This window comes from Hyperolius riggenbachi, chromosome 4, assembly GCF_040937935.1.
Source record: "Hyperolius riggenbachi isolate aHypRig1 chromosome 4, aHypRig1.pri, whole genome shotgun sequence".
Taxonomy (NCBI): Eukaryota; Metazoa; Chordata; class Amphibia; order Anura; family Hyperoliidae; genus Hyperolius; species Hyperolius riggenbachi.
The window spans coordinates 412222414-412245394 of NC_090649.1; the positions used below are offsets into that span (position 1 = coordinate 412222414).

The 22981-nt window shown below is 44.9% G+C and overlaps 1 protein-coding gene across 4 annotated transcripts in view; it reads left to right on the forward strand.

The window, feature by feature from the left end:
- UGP2 (UDP-glucose pyrophosphorylase 2) overlaps positions 1 to 22190 on the forward strand; it is a 177762-nt gene extending 155572 nt beyond the window's left edge. For all 4 annotated transcript variants that reach the window (XM_068232360.1, XM_068232362.1, XM_068232359.1 and 1 more), the window contains exons 7-10: positions 9230 to 9427; positions 9556 to 9798; positions 10654 to 10758; positions 21786 to 22190. In XM_068232360.1, the coding sequence (XP_068088461.1) occupies positions 9230 to 9427; positions 9556 to 9798; positions 10654 to 10758; positions 21786 to 21893 (654 nt within the window). In that variant the 3' untranslated portion in view covers positions 21894 to 22190. The remainder of the gene's footprint in view (positions 1 to 9229; positions 9428 to 9555; positions 9799 to 10653; positions 10759 to 21785) is intronic.
- Positions 22191 to 22981: the final 791 nt, after the last annotated feature.

Consider the following 22981-nt stretch of genomic DNA (forward strand, 5'->3'; position numbering starts at 1 on the left):
GGCTGCCAGGCAACTGGTATTGTTTAAGAGGAAATAAATATGGCAGCCTCCATATCCCTCTGGTTACAGTTGTCCTTTAAATGTGACCTCAGAACTCTCCTCAGGTGAGCCTATAAGATGACCTGGAAATTGTGTACTTGTCACCCTTTCATATTTAACCCTTTATTTCCTAGACCATATGCTTATATGGACAAGGGCCATCCCTTCATATACATCACACAGTATAGCTGTTAATTTCTTTGCCTTTTTTGCTATGCACCTCCTACCAGGTGTGCGGTATGGCTGTGCATCATCCCTGTCACTCCTGCTTGTAGCATGAAAGTATGTACAGTAGTTTGTGTCTTTGCAATGGAATATGCTGGTATTATACAAATCTGAGTGAATGTGTTCTTTGGACATACACTATGGAGGTAGTCCACATTAAAGCAAACCTGTAAGTTCCTAGAACAAAAAAGTTAGATACTTCCTGAAGTAGTTAGAAGCCTGTGGATGCTCCAGAGTGTTCCTGCATCCTCCTCAACCCCACTGCTGCTGGCCGGGATTCTCTTCCTCTTCACAGCCTCTGTGTACAAGCGTGACCCTACTGTGCATGCGTGAGTGTGGCCGTAACTGTACAGTGTCACAAAGGAGCTATCGTGCTCCTGCTTGCTCATGTGCAGTATGGTCACACTCGTACATGGAGGGGAGCACAACCACGAACATATCCTATCCACTACTTTCTTGTGACAGCAAGGAATTGGATTGAGACAAAAGCCTCATACACACTTTTGTTGCTGTTGTCTGGCAGGGATCGGGACTCTATGCTTCAGGCGACAGTTCATGGCCGAGACTGTATGGACAAGTTGCTAGCCTATAGGGTAGACACGAGTTCTGATGCCATGAAAGAGGTAGTAGGAGGGCAGACATCCTGCCCACAATGGACAGGCTTCTTCCCATAGGTGTCTGCTCATCTTCACCTGTTTATCACTCAAGCACCACACATCCTCTCCCCAATATCTAACCTGCTTAATATTAACCACTTTCTGATACCTAACCCTTACCTTTCCCTTTCCATTTCCCCTTTCTGATGCTTTACCCTCTAACCTTGAGAACTAAAGCTAAACTCCACCTACCCTGTTCCCTAACCCTTTGCGTCTTAATCTATGCCTAACCCTAACTAGTGCTCACCATTTATTATGCATTTTTTGTCTTCAGGGTCTGGCGCCCAGACCATTGTCCTGCAGCAATCCTGGTGCCAAGGATAGCACTCATGAGCAGGCACCTGTTGATGACATGGCACTCAAACTGTGTGCCACCCAATGATTACCCATTGTTATCAATAATAGAGGCTGAATGTACCTGTACTGACCAGCAACAACCAACTGCTGCACCAGGTACTTTTTACTACAAATCAGGAAAAAAATACTACTGCCACTGAATGCATTCATAAAGTGTTCCCTGAGCTACTGCTTTATTGACTCTTCAGGAATATTTAATTTCATTGGACCACACATGCATTATGTCTAATCTACCGTAATTTTACATCTGAAACTACCATGGAAAATGCTATAGCATAATCAGTATTAGTATAAACTCTGCCAGCAGGCCTGGTCTCATCTTTTTATTGTTGTTTGTTCCAATAGCAGGTTTGTTTGTATCATTGAATTAGGCTTTGAGTGTTTATATTACTCAGGTCTGCAGATCAACCAATGGCTTAGGCCCAGTACACATCTGCCAATATTACGGACAGCCTGTCACTGTACAGGCATGCTGCTCGGATGTCTGCCAATCCGAGTGTTCTGTCTTATGGAGAGGATTGGGTTAGGAAGAGCAGGAGAGAGTTACAGTGGGAAAGGACAGTAGCAATTGGGTTTCCCAGCATAACCTGCGGGTGACACCTGCACACACTGCGGGTAAGGGGGTCACAAATGGTTGTCTCAGGTAACAAACGTCAAAGGTGTGTATGGACTTTATAGTAAACTGGCGCCTGCGTCACACACTTGTATATATACGTAAGAGGCATTTATGTTTATACCTATTTATTGTAGCATTTACAAACATGGAGTATCTTTTTACTGGTCGTAAAAGTTCACTTAGTAACCCAGAGATGAGAAGGAAAGAACAGCTTTCATTTTTACACTCTTTCCAGCTGCAAGAATGAGACGTTAGCATTAGTCTGTTATCTCTGTGGAGAGATGCAGCTTTTATTCATGTCCATTCCAGGAAAATGAGCAGAGTTTTACAGCACTAACACATGACCACTTTATATACTACTGGAAGAGAGATTTGCTTTTGTAGCTATCCCTAAAGCACGTCGAAGAGCACTTAGTCCTACATGGATCTAGTTCACATGACCCCCTACACATACTAAACCCACTAAATACTACGGGCTAATCGACCAAGAGACAGGTCTCTCTCTGATTGAATGTGATCGGAAAGAGATCTGTTTCCTCCCCATACACCACACACTGATTCCCAATCATTTTCAGCAGGAAATATCTCGAGAATCGTCCTTGTGATGCTGCCCCCGTCGCTGTTTCCCCTAATGTAAAATGTGCCCCATGCAGTATACTATACCTGTCGGTGGCTCCATGGTCTGTCTGCTTACACACACCCCATGTGGTTGCCGGCATATACGTGGGTGCATGTGACGTCACGTCTCCACGTTACGCCGGCAATCATGTAAAGTACGTGTATGCAGACTATGGAGTAGAGTACAGAGCTTGAAGCCAGCTGTAGACATGGACTGGTAAAGGCACATTTTACATTGGGGGGACAAATCCCGGAAGGGGCGGGGGGGGGGGGGGAGCGGGTAGGGTCAGTCACTTGTCCCGATATCACATGCTTTTTACGAGCTACATCTTCCAGCATGTCTGATCGATACATGTGACCAATTTCGGCCTGAAATTGGTTGCATCGTCGATCGGGCATGCTCTTGGCGGTACTTCATCTAATCCAATTATAATAATAATCAGATCTGATGTATGGCCACCTTTAGACTGTAGAATTCTAAACGTAGAGCATAATTGCAGCTAGGTAGGTTACTTCCTGTCACGGTGACACCAAGGGCTCAAGGTGTCACAAAGGGACTAAGTAACCACAAGTAGTGACCACACCTGAGCCAAAAACTACAATAACTGCTGTGGGCTTGGGTGGACTTTAATATGTTTTGTTATGGTCTTATGTAAGGAATGTGTAAGAAAGTTATACTGTAGAGACTGGAAGTGAATGGAGTGACAGTGGGTGCTCTCATGACTTGTAAAGTCACTTTATATAGAAGACTCAGGTTAGTGACCCAGACATAGACCAGACAGCAGTGGTATTGATATACAAGCTTATCTGATGCTGGAATACCTAGTATTTAACCTGTAGAACAATCTAGGGGTTTCCAGCTTTGTGCAAAATCTGATGCATAGCTAAAGATTAAAGACATTCTACAAGACTTTATCCCCAAAACATACAGAAGTTACCAGAACTGGCTTCCCTTGGCCCTAGACTACGATGGACGTAAGGAGGGATTCAATTGTGAGCCTCTCTGTGGGGCAGTTAGTGACAATACTATATACACTCTGTAAAAGTGCTGCATAGAATGTCAGTGCAATACACATGCTAAATAATAATCTCTCTGCTATAGTTTCAATCACTCATCTTACCTGTTTCTTAGGATATTGAGGCTGCCATATATATATATTTCCTTTTAACCCCTTAAGGACCATAGGCTTACACCCCACTAGTGACCAGGCTATTTTTTAGAAATTAGGCCACTGCAGTTTTAAAGGCTCGCTGCAGGGCCATACAACTCAGCACACAAGTGATCCCCTCTCCCCTTTCTGCCCACCAACAGAGCTTTCTGTTGGTGGGCTCTGATCACTGCAGGCATGTTTTTTTTTTTTTTTATTTGTTTATAAATTTATTTTTTTAATATCCCTATTTTTTTCCCACCCACCCTCCCTTCCCCCGACAGCCAGTAAGAGCGATCGGCTGTCATAGGCTTCCGCCTATGACAGCGGATGGCTTCTCTGCCACCCAGGGGGGCTGTCCCCAGTACAGCGCTGCCGTAGATCACAGTGCTATACCATGGAAACCATGGTTTCGCTGTCTAACGGTCTCCTAGCGATCGCTGCTGGGAGACTGATGACGGTGCGGAGCGCCGTCATTCAAGCGCGGATGCGCGCGCATCCAGGACTTCACGCCGGTTGGCATTGTGCGGTCCTAGGGCTGCCACCGCATTCACGCCACTTGGTGTGGAGCCGTTGGCTACAGGTTAAACAATACCAGTTGCCTGGCAGTCCTGCTGATCTCTCTGGCATCAGTAGTGTCTGAATCACACACCTGAAACAAGCATGCAGCTAATCTTGTCAGGTTTTTGTCAGAAACGTCTAATCTGCATGCTTGTTCCTGGTCTATGGCTAAGTATTAGAGGCCAAGGATCAGTAAGTGAGCCAGGCAATGTGCATTCTTTAAAAGGAAATAAATATGTCAACCTCCATATCCCTCTCACTTCAGGTTCTCTCAGCGTCATATTGCTCAGAGTATTAGAATGCCTGTGTTAGGACACCGCCATTCTCCAACATGCAGGAACCCTAAAATTCATTTTACAAGAGATGTACCGTCATGCAGTGTTGTAAAGAATGTTACGTTCCACAGAGAGCACTTGTATGGCCAATGTATACATTAGTATTTCATAGAAAGCCTGGCAAGGACTTGCATAAGTCACAGCTGTACTCCACGTGGACAACGGCGCAGAGGGGAATTATGAGCGATACCTTTTCAGCGTTTCCTCCTGTCCCTTAGGCCAATATTATCTTTGGCAACCTTTTTATAGTGAGTATATTTGTTGTCTGACTTGGCAAACTTGACAAAGGCTGGGGAGAAATTGGGTAACCGCGTGTCACTGACTGATGACCTGTTACAACATGTTGACTTATGGGAACAAACACCAGCATTTCATTGACCCAGAGTTGTGACAGAGACAGCGTTGAGGAGTGTCAAGGCTTCCAGTGATTTCCTTACATGTCACTGTCTCATACAGGTTATTCCAGGAGGAGGAGGAGCAGGTAGGAAGAGGGTTAGTATTAGGAGTAGGTGGGGGGAGGGTTAGTGCTAGGAGCAGGTAGGGGGAGGGTTAGTATAAGGAGTAGGTGGGGGGAGTGTTAGTGTTAGGTGTAGCTAGGGGGAGGGTTAGTGCTAGGAGCAGGTAGGGGGAGGGTTAGTGCTAGGAGCAGGTAGGGGGAGGGTTAGTGCTAGGAGCAGGTAGGGGGAGGATTAGTGCTAGGAGCAGGTAGGGGGAGTGTTAGTGCTAGGAGCAGCTAGAGGGAGGGTTAGTATTAGGAGTAGGTAGATGGAGGGTTAGTATTAGAAGTAGGTGGGGTGTTAGTATTAGGAGTAGGTAGATGGAGGGTTAGTATTAGGAGTAGGTGGGGGGTTAGTATTAGGAGTAGGTGGGGGGGGGGTTAGTATTAGGAGTAGGTAGATGGAGGGTTAGTATTAGGAGTAGGTGGGGGGTTAGTATTAGGAGTAGGTGGGGGGGTTAGTATTAGGAGTAGCCAGGGGGAGGGTTAGTGTTAGGAGTAGGTATGAGGATGGTTAGTATTAGGAGTAGCAGGGGGAGTATTTAGGAGTAGATAGGTGTGTGTGTGTGTGTGTGTGGGGGGGGGGGGTAGTAGTAGGAGTAAGTAGGCGGAGGCATTGAAAAGTAGCTGGGTGGGGCGAGATGACCGAATATAGGGCCAGTACTTCTGTGAGCAACTCTGCTTACAGCATAGGAGGAGGTGAGCCAATGACAGCCAGGTGGTCACCAAAACTAGCTGGGTGCAGCCCAGCTAAAAGTGGAGTAGCTAGGGGAGGGTTAGTATCATGAGTAGGTAGGAGGATGTTTAGTATTAGCAGTAGCTGGGGGCAGGGTTAGTATTAGGAGTAGGCGGGGGGGTTTAGTATTAGGAGTAGGTATGCGAATTACACTTTAAATCCTGCGGTGCCACTCTAGGCATGACATCATTATGTCTATGGCAGAGCCCAGATCAGCCCAGCAGTGCGCTGAAATGACCTGCTTCGGTATATGGAGTAGGCAGGGGGAGAGGGTTAGTTTGAAAAGTCAGGTAAAGTGATAATGGGATATTCTACTGTTTGTTTCATCCAGCTCCTCAAATTTCCCAGTGCTCTTTTTGAATGTATGCTTCAGGAAGGGGTGTTTGTTTGTTTGTTAGGCTGGTGGAGGGAAAGTAACAGATCTACTTGCTTGGTACCCCTGCATGATATCGGCGCACTGTAAAGGAGGCACATGGAATGGGGATAAGAAAAGTTTAACCACGTCCACTTATAAACACCACACCTCCTGCAAAATAACCCCTACTGCCAACACTCATCTGAAACTTTTATAGGGGAGTTCCCTGAGATTGGAAAATGATTGGAAGGGTTCCTCCAAAGTTAAAGGGCTGATTCTGACCCTTGACCAGAGAATTTCCTGCTCTTACATGTGCAGGCATGTTAGAAGCTGGATATATTGCCTTAGTGTTAACAAATCTTATCCCAAATGTTTATTCTCTGAATGGATCGTATGTTTTCACTTAGTGTTGCCTCTTTGCCAACGTTCTTATGAAGATTTCTTGATGATGATCTTCCCAAGTACAAGAGTAGCCTCCGCCATATCTCTGGCTTAGCATTACATTGTACGGCCAGCAGAAGAGCTCTAAGTCTCACTATATATGAGAAAACACAAGTGGAATTATGAGAATGTCATATTAGCATATCCTGGGATTGGTTCTTTCTGAGAATATTTGTCACATCTGCGTTCGAAAAACAATAGTCCTCCCGAGAACGCCATTTCCCAGAATCCCCTCATTGATGATCATCTCCAGCGTTCTATTGTATGAATGTCTTACTAACAGATTGCCGGCAGTCAGATTATATGTTGAAAACCAAGAGTATGTATAGCGCAAGAGTAGGACAGACGAGGCTGCAGTGCACCAGTTAATACTAACCACAAATCAATAATGTTACTGCACACTATACATATTATGCAATATTTACATTTCTATAAAGAGATTGAAAAAAAAACTGAAACAGGAAAAAATGTTTATAAAATTGAAAAAGTGTACAGCCGGAACCGTACAACACAAGGACTAATCTGAGCAACATCTGATCCATCTGTGGAGGCTGCTTAATAAGGGCCACCTCAGAATGTCCTGAAGCTTATTCAAGATTTGCAAATTGTTTTAATCACAAACATCGCTTTATAGTGCACTTCAGCTAGCTTTTACTTTCAAGTCTCATGACATGAAAAGCCATGTTATTGAAAAAGAAGTAATGTTTAGCCAGTGTAAATTCTCGCCTGTCCCTCTGGCACGACTCCCAACTCCATCCGCCATCACCCACATGTCCACTGTTACCATGAGTTCCACCACTTGGTGCGTGGAACGTGGGAGGGAGGGGGGTGTCACACACTACCAGGGGAGGCAGTGGTGAAGGCTGGGAGTCGCGCCAGTGGGACGGGTGAGAATTTATACTGCAAATGGGCACCTGGGGAGGTACACTTTAGATTTGTGGGGACAGCAGCCAACGTACATGAAACGTTGGGATATCGCCTACCATTACCACCGTACACCCAATTGACCACGTTGGACAGAACAATTCCAGTCCAAAATCAATCGAGTCATCAATCCGGTGGAGATATTGTAGTGGCAATTTTCATCCAGTTTGATAAATTTATCGAATTGGATGGTGGCAAAATCACTAGATGCATGGGCACCTTTATTTCTCCAGCATATCCTAGAGATATGTAATTGGATTGAGATGTGGGGAATGAGGCCAAGGGGATGGCAATCAACAGACCAGGCCACCTTTTCCCTTTGTTGGGATATCCATACCTATGGAAGGTACTTTCTGTAGTGGACACAGGTCAGCACTCTGACTGGTCAGTTTACACAGCCTTTGAAGGGAAGTTGAAGTAAGGGGAATATGGTTGCTGCCATATTGATTTCCTTATAAACAATCTCAGTTGCCTGGCAGTACTACTGGTCTGTTTGGTATCGGTGTCTGAAACAAGCATGCAGCTAATCTAGTCAGACTTCAAGTCAGAGTACCTAATGTGCATATGCTTGTTCAGGGTTTATGGCTAAACATATGAGGATCAGCAGGACAGCCAGGCAAGTAGCATTGTTTAAAAGGAAATGTCAGCCTCCATATCCCTCTCACTTCTGGTTCCCTTTAAGCATCAAGCTGTGATTTGGTGGTTTTATGACATCTCGTTTCAATAGCCAGCATAAACAATACCAGCAATCTGATCTACAATAGCTCTTCTGTGGGATTAAACCAGATGACTAAAATTTAAAGGAAACCTGAAACTAGGTGATTAAAATCATTGATACTTACCTGTGGCTTCCTCCAGCCCTCTTCAGGCCATGGGCTACCTCGCTGACATAAAATGGTGAATATTGACACTTAGGACACAATTTGACATTCTCCACTTAGGGGTGTACTCTTCTTGCCAGTGGTTTAGACATTAATGGCTGTGTGTTGTCATTTTGATGGGACAGTAAATTGACACTGTTATACAAGCTGAACACTGACTATTTTACATTGTATCAAAGGTGTTGATTCATCAAACATCAGTAACACTGAGGTACACACATAGCAGAGAGCAATATTGACTTCATTTCCGCATGCAGCACCACGAGTTACACCAGTAGCGCAACCGTTGCTACAGTGTCGCATGGTACTAACAAGCGTTATTGTGAGTAAACCGCATTACCGTAGCAATGGTCATGCTACTTGAGTACCGCGAGCGGCGCTTCTGGTGTAACTTGTGGTGCTGCATGCGGAAGTAAAGGTAATATTGCCGTGCACAATATATATTCTATTCTATATTAGCATGGTAATGCTTGTGTCTCTTTAATAGTCACTTCAGTCCATGGCAAATATGAACTTTAGTACTGAAAGCAAATATTTATTCATTAATGAGAAACCGGATAATGAACCGTGAACCCTTCTGTGATGTATGGGTATTTTTTAAATAATAATTTAAAGCGCGTATGCGTGATTTGTGCTTTTGTCAGTATTCGGGGGTTGTTTGACCAGACTAAAGAAACTTATTTACAGCCCATACATGCCAATTTTGTTTTTTAAACCCGGACTACACAAATGTAATGTGGTCCCTGATCCTGCTGGTCTATGACATGCCTGTCTGTAATAGGCTATATTGGTGTCTCTATAACAGTAAACTTATTGTGCTTTTTGTTTTTCCTTATGCTAGGGTGGTACGCTCACACAATATGAAGGAAAGCTGCGATTGGTGGAAATTGCACAAGTACCCAAACCGCATGTGGATGAATTTAAATCTGTGTCTAAATTTAAGATCTTCAACACAAATAATTTGTGGATTTCCTTGCCGGCTATCAAACGGTTACAAGAAGCCAACGCCATTGACATGGAAATCATAGTTAATCCTAAGGTAAACTCTTCTTGTTTTCTCTCTCTCTTCTTTCACCAAGAAATAATCAGTAAAGCAATTAAATGTTATTCGAGCAACCTGGAGGGAAATATCAGCGAAAACCTGACCAGTTCTTTCGTTTTTTTCAGACCTTAGATGGTGGGCTAAACGTCATCCAGCTGGAGACTGCTGTGGGTGCTGCTGTCAAAAGTTTTGAGAATTCGCTTGGCATCAATGTTCCTCGAAGCCGATTCTTGCCAGTCAAAACCAGTTCCGACTTGCTGCTGGTCATGTCCAACCTGTACAGCTTGAATGCCGGCTCGCTGACCATGAGTGAGAAGAGAGAGTTTCCTACAGTGCCCCTTGTGAAGCTAGGCAGCTCCTTCACTAAGGTGACAGTGCAATGATAGGGTTGTTGTGTGATGGGTCTCGTGGTCTAAGCTTATTCAAGGCATCATTCATTTTATTATTCTAATTGTGCTTTCAAGCACAGGACAACATTTTCTAGATGCTCACTACATGAAAGTGTTGGAGGACATACCCAATGCACTTTATGTACTCTGTGTAATGGCCCCCCCTTCTGTGCTAGGTCACCATTCTTTGATGTTATAGGCAGGAGACATGGCACAGTTGATGGGGGAACCAGCTGGCACTAGCAAAGCAGTTTATAATCTAGTCAACCATTAGTATCTTCCTTTTTTGGGGGGGGGGGGGGGGTGGAGAGATGGTTGTGCTATTTTCTTGTTGAAGTCCATGCCAATTTTGTTTTTTAAAACCCGGACTACACAAATTTAATGTGGTCTCTGATCCTGCTGGTCTTTGGCATGCCTGTCTGTAATAGGCTATATTGGTGTCTCTGTATAACAGTAAACTTATTGTGCTTTTTCTTTTGCCCTATGCCAGGGTGGTACGCTCACAAGGTGTTGGAGGACATACCCATTGCATTTTATGTATTCAGTGTAATCCCCCCTCCCTTCTGTGCTAGGTCACCATTCTTTGATGTTATAGGCAGGAGGCATGGCACAGTTGACGGGGAACCAGCTGGCGCTAGCAAAGCAAAAGCAGTCTATAATCTAGTCAACCTTTAGTAGGAAGGGGGGGGGGGGGGGTTGTGCTTGTTTTTGGACTGTATTTAAATTCTTACAGTGGCAAATATTTTATATAGTAATGTGTTGTACATATTCACATTGGAATGCTTGTTTTTAGAGACACAATTAATCCATTGCTTTCTTTGTTTTTTCCTCTAGGTACAAGACTACCTGAGGAGGTTTGAAAACATCCCAGACATGTTGGAGCTGGATCACCTCACGGTGTCTGGAGACGTGACTTTTGGGAAAAATGTTGCATTGAAGGTGAGAGAGACCTGTGCTGAGCTTGTCAACAGACATTCCCATGTTCCACACTGCTGCAAGTGCTGCATGGCTGTATAACATTACGTCAAGCCTTGTACACACATTACATGGTTCTTGGCCAAAGTGGATGGTCTGGAACACCTCTGCTGAGAATCTAGCGTGTATATGGAGGCCACAGGGCATCAATGAGAGATCCAGCATGCTGTGCTGTGCCGTTGTCCCTCGGTCACAAGGGCTTGATCAGATGCCTGGAAGTATTTTACAGTTCTGATCAAAAACAGGGTAAATGGTTACAGAATAAACTCACCAATGGCTGACAAGTGATCCTTATATGGGGAATCCCATTGTACCTGGCAATGTGCCTATAAACCTGTACAATGCACCATGCTCAGAAGGGACTACTTACTCTAGTTAGGGCATAATAATAGGTTGGGGTGGAGATGCCAGCATTGCTTCATTGGACACAGTGAGCTGTGTATGGCGTTGCCACTTTGGCTGCTCTAAATGCAGCCTTTGTCAGAACCTAGAGGTCCCTAACCTCAGAGTGTATGGATAATTTCCTGGGATGTTATTACTTCTGACCGTTTTCCTTCAGATCTGAATACCATTTTCTGTTTTTGCTATTGTTTACTGTACCTTTAGCCAAGTTCAAAAAAATGTCTATCTGGAGATCTCATAGGGCAGGTAATGGAAACCTCTTTATTCCTCTCACTACAGACTTGCTTGGAGAAGAAAGGGATGGTGGTGGAAGGGGGCATGGGGGGGTTGCAGACAGCAAAGAATGGGCAGCTCAGAGAGTTTTCCACGCGTACCAGTGCAGTATCCCATAAAGCAGCATCCTCGCTATGATTCCCCAAGACTTGGGACAACCTTAAACACACCACAGAGATTATGGTCAAAAATAAAAGCAAAAGCTAGACAGTTGCTGTCATTTCAAAGTAAATGACTCATGACCATATAGTGTTGGCTCTGTTTTAATTTGCCACACTTGCTGCGAGCATGACATAGCTAGGCCTCACATCTCGCTATGGGAGGTAAAGCGAGTGGTGGGTGCAGGTTTTTTTATTTGCAGTATCTGTATAATTTAATCTTTCAGCACCATCTCCTCTCTCAACTACAGCTAAATGCATGTGTGGTATGGGAAGAAGATCCCTAGTGAATCTTCAATTGAAAGACGTAAAGGACAACTGAGGAATATGGAGGCTGCCATATTTATTTCCTTTTTAAACAATACCAGTTGCCTGTCTCTCCTGCTAATCCTCAGGCTCTAATACTATTAGCCATAGACCCTTAACAAGCTTGCAGCATATCAGGTGTTTCTGACGTTACTGTCAGATCTGACAAGATTGGCTGCATGCTTGTTTCTGGTGTGATTCAGACACTACAGCAGCCAAATAGACTAGAAGGGCTGCCAGACAACTGGTATTGTTTACAAGGAAATACATATGACAGCCTTGCTATCCCTCTAGTTACAGTTGTCCTTTAAAGTGATGTCACTTTACTGCAACTGCAGAGCATTACAGCCATGTTTCTGCCCATGATAGATGATGATCATGCCAGGGGATTGGGTTTCCTTGTGACAGATATAAGACAAAGTTCATTTACAGCTCTTGCTGGGCTGTGGCTGTTAAAGACTCAGGGCACATGACTACAGTCACAGGGCACATGCCCCCAGTGCCAGGCTCTAGCAATGCCCCTGACATAAAGTAACAAAACACACATTTTGAGAGAAGTGAGTGTTGTGTACTTGCAGAAATTCTCCTGGGAAGTGAGCACAACTTCAAAGCAATATATGAATATTCCACCGGTTTTATGGAAAAAATGACAAGCACACTCTGTTCTGGAGAAAATGCTTTCATAACCCATTTTAGCCTCTTCAGAGCAATTCAGTCAGAATGACCACAGTGACCTCATGTGTTAGGCGCTCTCCTGTGCGATGACAAGTGTGAAGTCATGCCGAGCGTTCTGTACAGAGCTCTCACCACCCACACAGTCATCTTTCCGTCTGATCGGCATGGGGCTGAGCCAACGCAAGCCTTTACTCTTACAGCACTTGTCAGTCACATTTAATGCTAGGGAGTGAGAGAATATGCACAATGGTCATCCCACCACTCTACCTTTCCTGGTCTGCATTCTACATAGGAATTTGTCCAAGCCACTTAGCAAGAAACAGTGTGTTATTACTCTCACTTACCAAAGCTAGATTTGAGTGTCTTCAATCCAGGTGTACTTTATTTCTTGAGAAATCATTTAAGAAAACGGCAAGTCACTCTTTAGCAATGAATTTGCATTATGCAGCTACTGAAGCTTCCTCCATTACAGCTCTATCACCACCTGAGCAACCCACCGACAGAGCACTGAGGAGGGGAGTACAACCAGCACTGAGGAGGGGAGTACGGCTAGCACCGACAGAGCACTGGGGGGGAGGGGGAGAGTATGGCTAGTACTGACAGAGCACTGAGGAGGGGAGTACAACCAGCACTGGGGGGGAAGAGTATGGCTAGTACTGACATAGCACTGTGGAGGGGGGTATGCCTAGCACTGGCAGAGCACTGAGGGGAGTACAGCTAGTGCTGACAGAGCACTGAGGAGGGGAGTACAGCTAGCACTAACAGAGCACTGAGGACGGGAGTACAACCAGCACTGGCGGCACTGAGGATTGGAGTATGGCTAGCACCGACCGAGCACTGCGGATGGGGGGGAGGGGGGAAGAGTATGGATAGTACTGACAGAGCACTGTGGAGGGGGGTACAGCTAGTACTGACAGAGCACTGTGGAGGGGGGTACAGCTAGCACTGACAGAGCACTGGGTAGGGGAGTCCAGCTAGTCTTATCACTAATGAGCACCTTTCACAGCCGTGGGCAGTCCAAATGAAAAATGCATAATTTGACTTTACCTGCAGTGGAAACTATGCTGAACTATGCAGATTTTGACTTTGCCTGTAAAAGTTGACATTTGTGCTGCCTTTTTGACCCCCCTAGCTTCTCCACTGGTCCTTAATGTGGCATCACAAACCAGCTGGAGCTTTTATTTTTCCCCACTATTAAGTTATTTGATTGGCTTTGTATTTTGTCGTCATGTGATCACTGTCTCCAGGCAAGGCTGAGACGGGTGTATTCCTCCCAGTGGTGGTCCTGGAGCACTTCTAGGAACAGTTATATAACCTCATGCATAAGTAATGTTGCCTCTCCCAAATCTATAGCTCTGAATTCCGCTGTGTGGCAAAAATAATTCATCATAATGATAATTTCACCCTTTTAAAGTAAACCTGTGGGGAAAAATAAAGCAAAAGTTTGATACTTACGTCAGTAAAGGGAAGTCTCTGGATGATTCAAGGCTTCTCCTAGCCTGCATCCCACTGCTGATCACCGGGACCCTCTTCTTCACAGCTTCAATCCTGTCACTCTACAACCGTCTGTTGCAGCAGCACAGGGGAAAAAAAGCTGCAACTGCAGGCGCAGGCCATCATTGCATGGATGGGAACCTGGCCAAGTGAACATATTTGTCAACCGTGTTTGAAGGGTCCCAGCAATGAATCTGTGGGCAAAGAGGATAGGAAGACCTCTGGGTTATCCAGAGGCTCTGCTCTACTGAGCTATCCTATCTTTTGCATTTTTGTGTACTCACAGGTACACTTTAAGCTGTGTACATACTTTCAGTTGCTATCAACTGGAGATTGTCATGAGTGATTGTTGTATAGACGCACTGATCAGTAACCTGTTCTGGTCTATGGAAAGTGGAGGAGGAAGAGTAAAATGTTCCACACTACGGAGACCACAATTGAAGAACAGAGGTTGGTCATTAGTGACCCAACATGATGTAGCGTTAAAAAGGCTCTGAAGTCTCCTTAAAATGAGGTTTTTATTTTAAAAACCTCATTAACATTATAGTCTGACCTAAAACGCAGCAGAACCGCGGCTGAAAACCCCCTCGATAACCCCAAACTCACGGGGGTACAGGGCAGGCAAAATCCACGACTTTCTTGGTCGTGATTTTGCTGCCGCCTCTATGCGGGTCAATCAGCGCGTATCTCCGCCTCTCCCCCGCTCAGTGAAGGAAGACTGAGAGGGGCGGGGGAGAGGCGGCGATCGGCGCTGATTGACGAGCATAAAGGCAGAGCTGCTCTGCCTCTATGCGGAAGTTGCCTCTGTGTACCCCCTTGAGTTTGGGGTGATCGAGGGGGTTTTCAGCCGCGGTTCTGCGGCATTTTAGGTCGGACTATAATGTTAACCACTTCCCGACCGCCGTATGTACAATTGGCGGCCGAGAAGTGCACCCCGCAAGGACCGCCGTATTGACAATTGGCGGCGGTCCTTGTAGGGGCATGGGCGGAGCGATCGCGTCATCAGTGACGCGATCCTCCGCCTCCGCCTGGCGCCGCTCACCCGCCGCAACATCCCGCCGGCCATACGGAAGCGCCGGCGGGATGTTAACCCGACGATCGCCGCATACAAAGTGTATAATACACTTTGTAATGTTTACAAAGTGTATTATACAAGCTGCCTCCTGCCCTGGTGGTCCCAATGTCCGAGGGACCACCAGGGCAGGCTGCAGCCACCCTAGTCTGCACCAAGCACACTGATTTCCCCCCCCCCCCCCCTGCCCCAGATCGCCCACAGCACCCATCAGACCCCCCCTGCCCACCCCCCAGACCCCTGTTTGCACCCTATCACCCCCCTAATCACCCATCAATCACTCCCTGTCACTATCTGTCAACGCTATTTTTTTTTTTGTATCCCCCCCCTGCCCCCCGCTCCCTCCTGATCACCCCCCACCCCTCAGATTCTCCCCAGACCCCCCCCCAGACCCCCCCCCATGTACTGTATGCATCTATCCCCCCTGATCACCTGTCAATCACCTGTCAATCACCTGTCCATCACCTGTCAATCACCCGTCAATCACCCCCTGTCACTGCCACCCATCAATCAGCCCCTAACCTGCCCCTTGCGGGCAATCTGATCACCCCCCCACACCAATAGATCGCCCGCAGATCCGACATCAGATCACCTCCAAAATCCATTGTTTACATCTATTCTCTCCTCTAAACACCCACTAATTACCCATCAATCACCCATCAATCACCCCCTATCACCACCTGTCACTTTTACCTATCAGATCAGACCCTAATCTGCCCCTTGCGGGCACCCAATCACCCGCCCACACGCTCAGATTGCCCTCTGACCCCCCCTTATCAATTCACCAGTGCATTAATTACATCTGTTCTTCCCTGTAATAACCCACTGATCACCTGTCAATCACCTGCCAATCACCTATCACCCATCAATCACCACCTGTCACCCCCTGTCACTGCCACCCATCAATCAGCCCCTAACCTGCCCCTTGCGGGCAATCTGATCACCCACCCACACCATTAGATCGCCCGCAAACCCGCCGTCAGATTACCTCCCAAATGTATTGTTTACATCTGTTATCTTCTCTAAACACCCACTAATTACCCATCAATCACCCCCTATCACCAACCGTCACTGTTACCTATCAGATCAGACCCTAATCTGCCCCTTGCGGGCACCCAATCACCCGCCCACACGCTCAGATTGCCCTCAGACCCCCTTCCCCCTTATAAATTCGCCAGTGCATTAATTACATCTGGCCTTCCCTGTAATAACCCACTGATCACCTGTCAATCACCTGCCAATCACCTATCACCCATCAATCACCCCCTGTCACTGCCACCCAACAATCAGCCCCTAACCTGCCCCTTGCGGGCAAACTGATCACCCACCCACACCAATAGATCGCCCGCAGATCCGACATCAGATCACCACCCAAGCGCAGTGTTTCCATCTATTCTCTCCTCTAAACACCCACTAATTACCCATCAATCACCCATCAATCACCCCCTATCACCACCTGTCACTGTTACCCATCAGATCAGACCCTAATCTGCCCCTTGCGGCCACCCAATCGCCCGCCTACACGCTCAGATTGCCCTCAGACCCCCCCCTTATCAATTCGCCAGTGCAATATTTACATCTGTTCTCCCCTGTAATAACCCACTGATTACCTGTCAATCACCTATCAATCACCCATCAATCACCCCCTGTCACTGCCACCCATCAATCACCCCCTGTCACTGCCGCCCATCAATCACCCGCTGTCACTGCCACCCATCAATAAGCCCCTAACCTGCCCCTTGCGGGCAATCTGATCACCCACCCACACCAATAGATCGCCCGCAGATCCGACGTCCGATCACCTCCCAAGTGCAGTGTTTACATCTGTTCTCTACCCTAAACACCCACTAATTACCCATCAATCACCCCCTGTCACTGCTACCTATCAGATTAGACCCCTATCTGCCCCTAGGGCACTCAATCACCCGCCCACACCCTCAGAATGCCCTCAGACCCCAGCCCTGATCACCTCGCCAGTGCATTGCTTGCATCTATTCCCCCCTCTAATCACACCTTGAGACACCCATCAATCACCTCCTGTCACCCCCTAGCACACCTACCCATCAGATCAGGCCCCAATTTGCCCCGTGTGGGCTCCTGATCACTCGGCCAAACCCTCAGATCCCCCTCAGACCCCCTTCCGATCACCTCCCCAGTGCATTGATTGCATCTATTTTCCCCTCTAACCACCCCCTGAGACACCCATCAATTACCTCCTGTCACCCCCCTAGCACTCCTATCCATCAGATCAGGCCCAATACAACCTGTCATCTAAAAGGCCACCCTGCTTATGACCGGTTCCACAAAATTCGCCCCCTCATAGACCACCTGTCATCAAAATTTGCAGATGCTTATACCCCTGAACAGTCATTTTGAGACATTTGGTTTCCAGACTACTCACGGTTTTGGGCCTGTAAAATGCCAGGGCGGTATAGGAACCCCACAAGTGACCCCATTTTAGAAAAAAAGACACCCCAAGGTATTCTGTTAGGTGTATGACGAGTTCATAGAAGATTTTATTTTTTGTCAAAAGTTGATTTTTATTGGTTTTTTTTCACAAAGTGTCATTTTTCACTAACTTGTGACAAAAAATAAAATCTTCTATGAACTCGCCATACACCTAACGGAATACCTTGGGGTGTCTTCTTTCTAAAATGGGGTCACTTGTGGGGTTCCTATACTGCCCTTGCATTTTAGGGGCCCTAAACCGCGAGGAGTAGTCTAGAAAACAAATGCCTCAAAATGACCTGTGAATAGGACGTTGGGCCCCTTAGCGCACCTAGGCTGCAAAAAAGTGTCACACATGTGGTACCGCCGTACTCAGGAAAAGTAGTATAATGTGTTTTGGGGTGTATTTTTACACATACCCATGCTGGGTGGGAGAAATTTCTATGTAAATGGACAATTGTGTGTAAAAAAATCAAACAATTGTCATTTACAGAGATATTTCTCCCACTTAGCATGGGTATGTGTAAAAATACACCCCAAAACGCATTATACTACTTCTCCTGAGTACGGCGGTACCACATGTGTGGCACTTTTTTTTACACCCTAAGTACGCTAAGGGGCCCAAAGTCCAATGAGTACCTTTAGGATTTCGCAGGTCATTTTGCGACATTTGGTTTCAAGACTACTCCTCACGGTTTAGGGCCCCTAAAATGCCAGGGCAGTATAGGAACCCCACAAATGACCCCATTCTAGAAAGAAGACACCCAAAGGTATTCCGTACGGAGTATGGTGAGTTCATAGAAGATTTTATTTTTTGTCACAAGTTAGCGGAAAATGACACTTTGTGAAAAAAACAATTAAAATCAATTTCCGCTAACTTGTGACAAAAAAATAAAAACTTCTATGAACTCACCATACTCCTAACGGAATACCTTGGGGTGTCTTCTTTCTAAAATGGGGTCATTTGTGGGGTTCCTATACTGCCCTGGCATTTTAGGGGCCCTAAACCGTGAGGAGTAGTCTTGAAACAAAAATGACCTGTGAAATCCTAAAGGTACTCATTGGACTTTGGGCCCCTTAGTGCAGTTAGGGTGCAAAAAAGTGCCACACATGTGGTATCGCCGTACTCGGGAGAAGTAGTATAATGTGTTTTGGGGTGTATTTTTACACATACCCATGCTGGGTGGGAGAAATACTTCTGTAAATGACAATCTTTTGATTTTTTTACACACAATTGTCCATTTACAGAGGTATTTCTCCCCCCCAGCATGGGTATGTGTAAAAATACACCCCAAAACACATTGTACTACTTCTCCCGAGTATGGCGATACCACATGTGTGGCACTTTTTTGCACCCTAACTGCGCTAAAGGGCCCAAAGTCCAATGAGTACCTTTAGGATTTCACAGGTCATTTTGAGAAATTTCGTTTCAAGACTACTCCTCACGGTTTAGGGCCCCTAAAATGCCAGGGCAGTATAGGAACCCCACAAATGACCCCATTTTAGAAAGAAGACACCCCAAGGTATTTCGTTAGTAGTATGGCGAGTTCATAGAAGATTTTATTTTTTGTCACAAGTTAGCGGAAATTGATTTTAATTGTGTTTTTTCACAAAGTGTCATTTTCCGCTAACTTTTGACAAAAAATAAAATCTTCTATGAACTCACCATACTCCTAACGGAATACCTTGGGGTGTCTTCTTTCTAAAATGGGGTCATTTGTGGGGTTCCTATACTGCCCTGGCATTTTAGGGGCCCTAAACCGTGAGGAGTAGTCTTGAAACGAAATTTCTCAAAATGACCTGTGAAATCCTAAAGGTACTCATTGGACTTTGGGCCCTTTAGCGCAGTTAGGGTGCAAAAAAGTGCCACACATGTGGTATTGCCGTACTCAGGAGAAGTAGTATAATGTGTTTTGTGGTGTATTTTTACACATACTCATGCTGAGTGGGAGAAAGATCTCTGTAAATGGACAATTGTGTGTAAAAAAAATTAACAAATTGTCATTTACAGAGATATTTCTCCCACCCAGCATGGGTATGTGTAAAAATACACCCCAAAACACATTATACTACTTCTCCTGAGTACGGCAATACCACATGTGTGGCACTTTTTTGCAGCCTAACTGTGCTAAGGGGTCCAAAGTCCAATGAGCCCCTTTAGGCTTTACAGGGGTGCTTACAATTTAGCACCCCCCAAAATGTCAGAACAGTAAACACACCCCACAAATGACCCCATTTTGGAAAGTAGACCCTTCAAGGTATTCAGAGAGGGGCATGGTGAGTCCGTGGCAGATTTCATTTTTTTTTTGTCGCAAGTTAGAAGAAATGGAAACTTTTTTTCTTTTTTTTTTTTCTCACAAAGTGTCATTTTCCGCTTACTTGTGACAAAAAATAATATCTTCTATGAACTCACTATGCCTCTCAGTGAATACTTTGGGATGTCTTCTTTCCAAAATGGGGTAATTTGGGGGTATTTATACTATCCTGGAATTCTAGCCCCTCATGAAACATGACAGGGGGTCAGAAAAGTCATAGATGCTTGAAAATGAGAAAATTCACTTTTTGCACCATAGTTTGTAAACGCTATAACTTTTACCCAAACCAATAAATATACACTGAATGGGTTTTTTTTTATCAAAAGCATGTTTGTCCACATTTTTCGCGCTGCATGTATACAGAAATTTTACTTTATTTGAAAAATGTCAGCACAGAAAGTTAAAAAAATCATTTTTTTGCCAAAATTCATGTCTTTTTTGATGAATATAATAAAAAGTAAAAATCGCAGGAGCAATCAAATAGCACTAAAAGAAAGCTTTATTAGTGACATGAAAAGGAGCCAAAATTCATTTAGGTGGTAGGTTGTATGAGCGAGCAATAAACCGTGAAAGCTGCAGTGGTCTGAATGGAAAAAAAGTGGCCGGTCCTTAAGGGGTAGAAAGCCCTAGGTCCTCAAGTGGTTAATCAGGTTTTTAAACTAAAAACCTCATAGGAAGACTTCAGAGTCTTTTTAACCACATTCATTATCAGTGGCGTCAAGTGGCCCCTGCTCTCATACTAGATTTTATGATGGAAGATCTAGGGATGGTCAGTGAGATGTAAATCATTTTGAGTCGATGCGGCAGTATGCAAATTTATGCAGCTTGAAAATGGATCAATAGAATGTTACCTGACCAGGATTTGATTGGTTCCTTTTTAATCTGCATACATTTGCATTCACAATTTGCTTAAAGGACAAACGAGTGACATGATGAGATAGACAATGCGTATGTACAGTGCCAAGCACACAAATAACTATGCTGCATTCCTTTTTTTTTTCTTTCTTTGCCTGAAAGAGTTAAACATCAGGTATGCAAGTGACAGTTTCTGTCCGGGTCAGACTATAGCGTAACCCTCACCGAAGAGGTATTATAGTCATAAAACATTTTCCTGACAGTAAATGGCTTCTGGGAGCAGGAAAGAGATAAAAACAGACACTATTTCTTAGATTTTAGCTCTGGCATACTTAAATGAATGTGTCATTGAGCAGAGACAATGAAACAGTAATAACTTAAAAATTAGATTTAAATTTATAATTAAACTGTGGGATGTCTTCAAAAGTCATTTTTAGGAGGAGAATAAATAAAATTGTTTCTCATCCATTTCTTTTCCCCTTGGATGCCCTTTAATGCTGCATCAACTCAAAATTATTTGCATCTCATTGACCATCCCTAAAATAATCTTCTTGGCCAACAAAAGGTGAGAAGGCACCTAATCTCGCTTGTCACAACCTCTTTCTTCCTGAACGTGGTTGCCATTATGTGTTGTTTATACAATTTTCCTTTGATATTCAGGAGACGCTGAGAGTCGGCAGCGTGGTCACCAGCAGAGCTCATTGCTGCAGCCATTGGTGTTCCACTCAGTACCCCTCATCCACAGATCCCTGCATATAGTTACTGTTTCATGGTATTAGCCTTACAGAATAAAATCATTGTTGTATTATAGCTGTTGGCTAATAGAATATTAATCTCTGAGGAGTTGACTTTGCACTTGATCTGCTTATCATTCCATGCAGTCTGCTTTCTAGTGTGCTGACAAATACAGCTGGAATGATTCCGCTCTGTAAATATGCTGAAACTGACATAAGTAGAGACTGATCATAACATCTTGCTCTTCTCTCTCTTTAGGGCACAGTGATCATCATTGCTAACCACGGTGATAGAATTGACATCCCCCCCGGTGCTGTGCTAGAAAACAAAATAGTTTCTGGAAACCTTCGGATCCTGGACCACTGAGCTGCCGGCGTCACCTCTGCTCAGGATTATTTTTATATATGTACAGAATAATAAGTGAATCTAGTCGGCTGGTACCAGGTCCTCCTTCCCACAGTATTGTCCATTTTGTGAATGTCTGTGTGCTATGTAGTCCTTATTTAAAAGAATCCCCTGTTATATATCTAGAAGCAATAAGTATATGAAGTAATTTAGAAAAGAGTAACGGAAATCTTAAAACCATGTAAGTGCAATACCGTCCTTCTGTGTGAAGAAATAAAAGGACAAAGAAACTATTCTCGTGTCAAATCAAAAGTAGAACACTATTTTTGTCTGTTTTTTTGTGTCTCTGATCTGCACCTGGCTGGCCACAGCAAACCAACTGTGGTAGGAACCAAAAATGTAGATCACGATTTAAGCACGATTCTCTTTCAAGTGAATAGGAGAGCATTTTCAAATTGCAACGATGACAAAACACACTGCTAGTAGGTTTGAGCCCTAAGCCTCGATTCCCACTTGTGCCAGATCACGTGCAGCCAACCGGAGCGGACAGTGTAGTGTCTGCTCCAATGGTCCACTGTAGTCCTGCTGGAAGCATCGGCTCCTTCTGGATTATCGCGGACTGCACATAAGTGCGGTATGCTTACTGCAACAGAGCCAATGGATCTGTTGCAGGCTGACACATGTGAGCGGCCCCAACATATAAAATAAAAGCCGTTCTCTGTCAGTTTTGCAATGAGTGGAGAACAGACGACAAAAAAAAAAAAAGTTCGTTCTTAGCTCAAGTGGGAACACAGCCTTACTGAACTTCCAATGGGCAGTTACATTTATGCCTCTGCTAACACGTTTCTGTCCAGCGCGCTTTTTCAATTCACTGTTTCTCATAAGGGATCATTTTTCATCTTCTGTTTGAAATAACTTTTCAGCACTCTGCAGTTGAGGTGAAAAAGTACTATCAAAATGATTCTTAGTATTTTCTTGCTTACTGGTACCTTGAAAGGCATTTTATTGATAAGGTGTTAAAATGTCACTTCGGAGATTTAGGAGAAAACTGTGAAAAAAGTGAATTGAATAAGGGTCCGTATCCAATTCACTTTTTCTCCTGAACTATC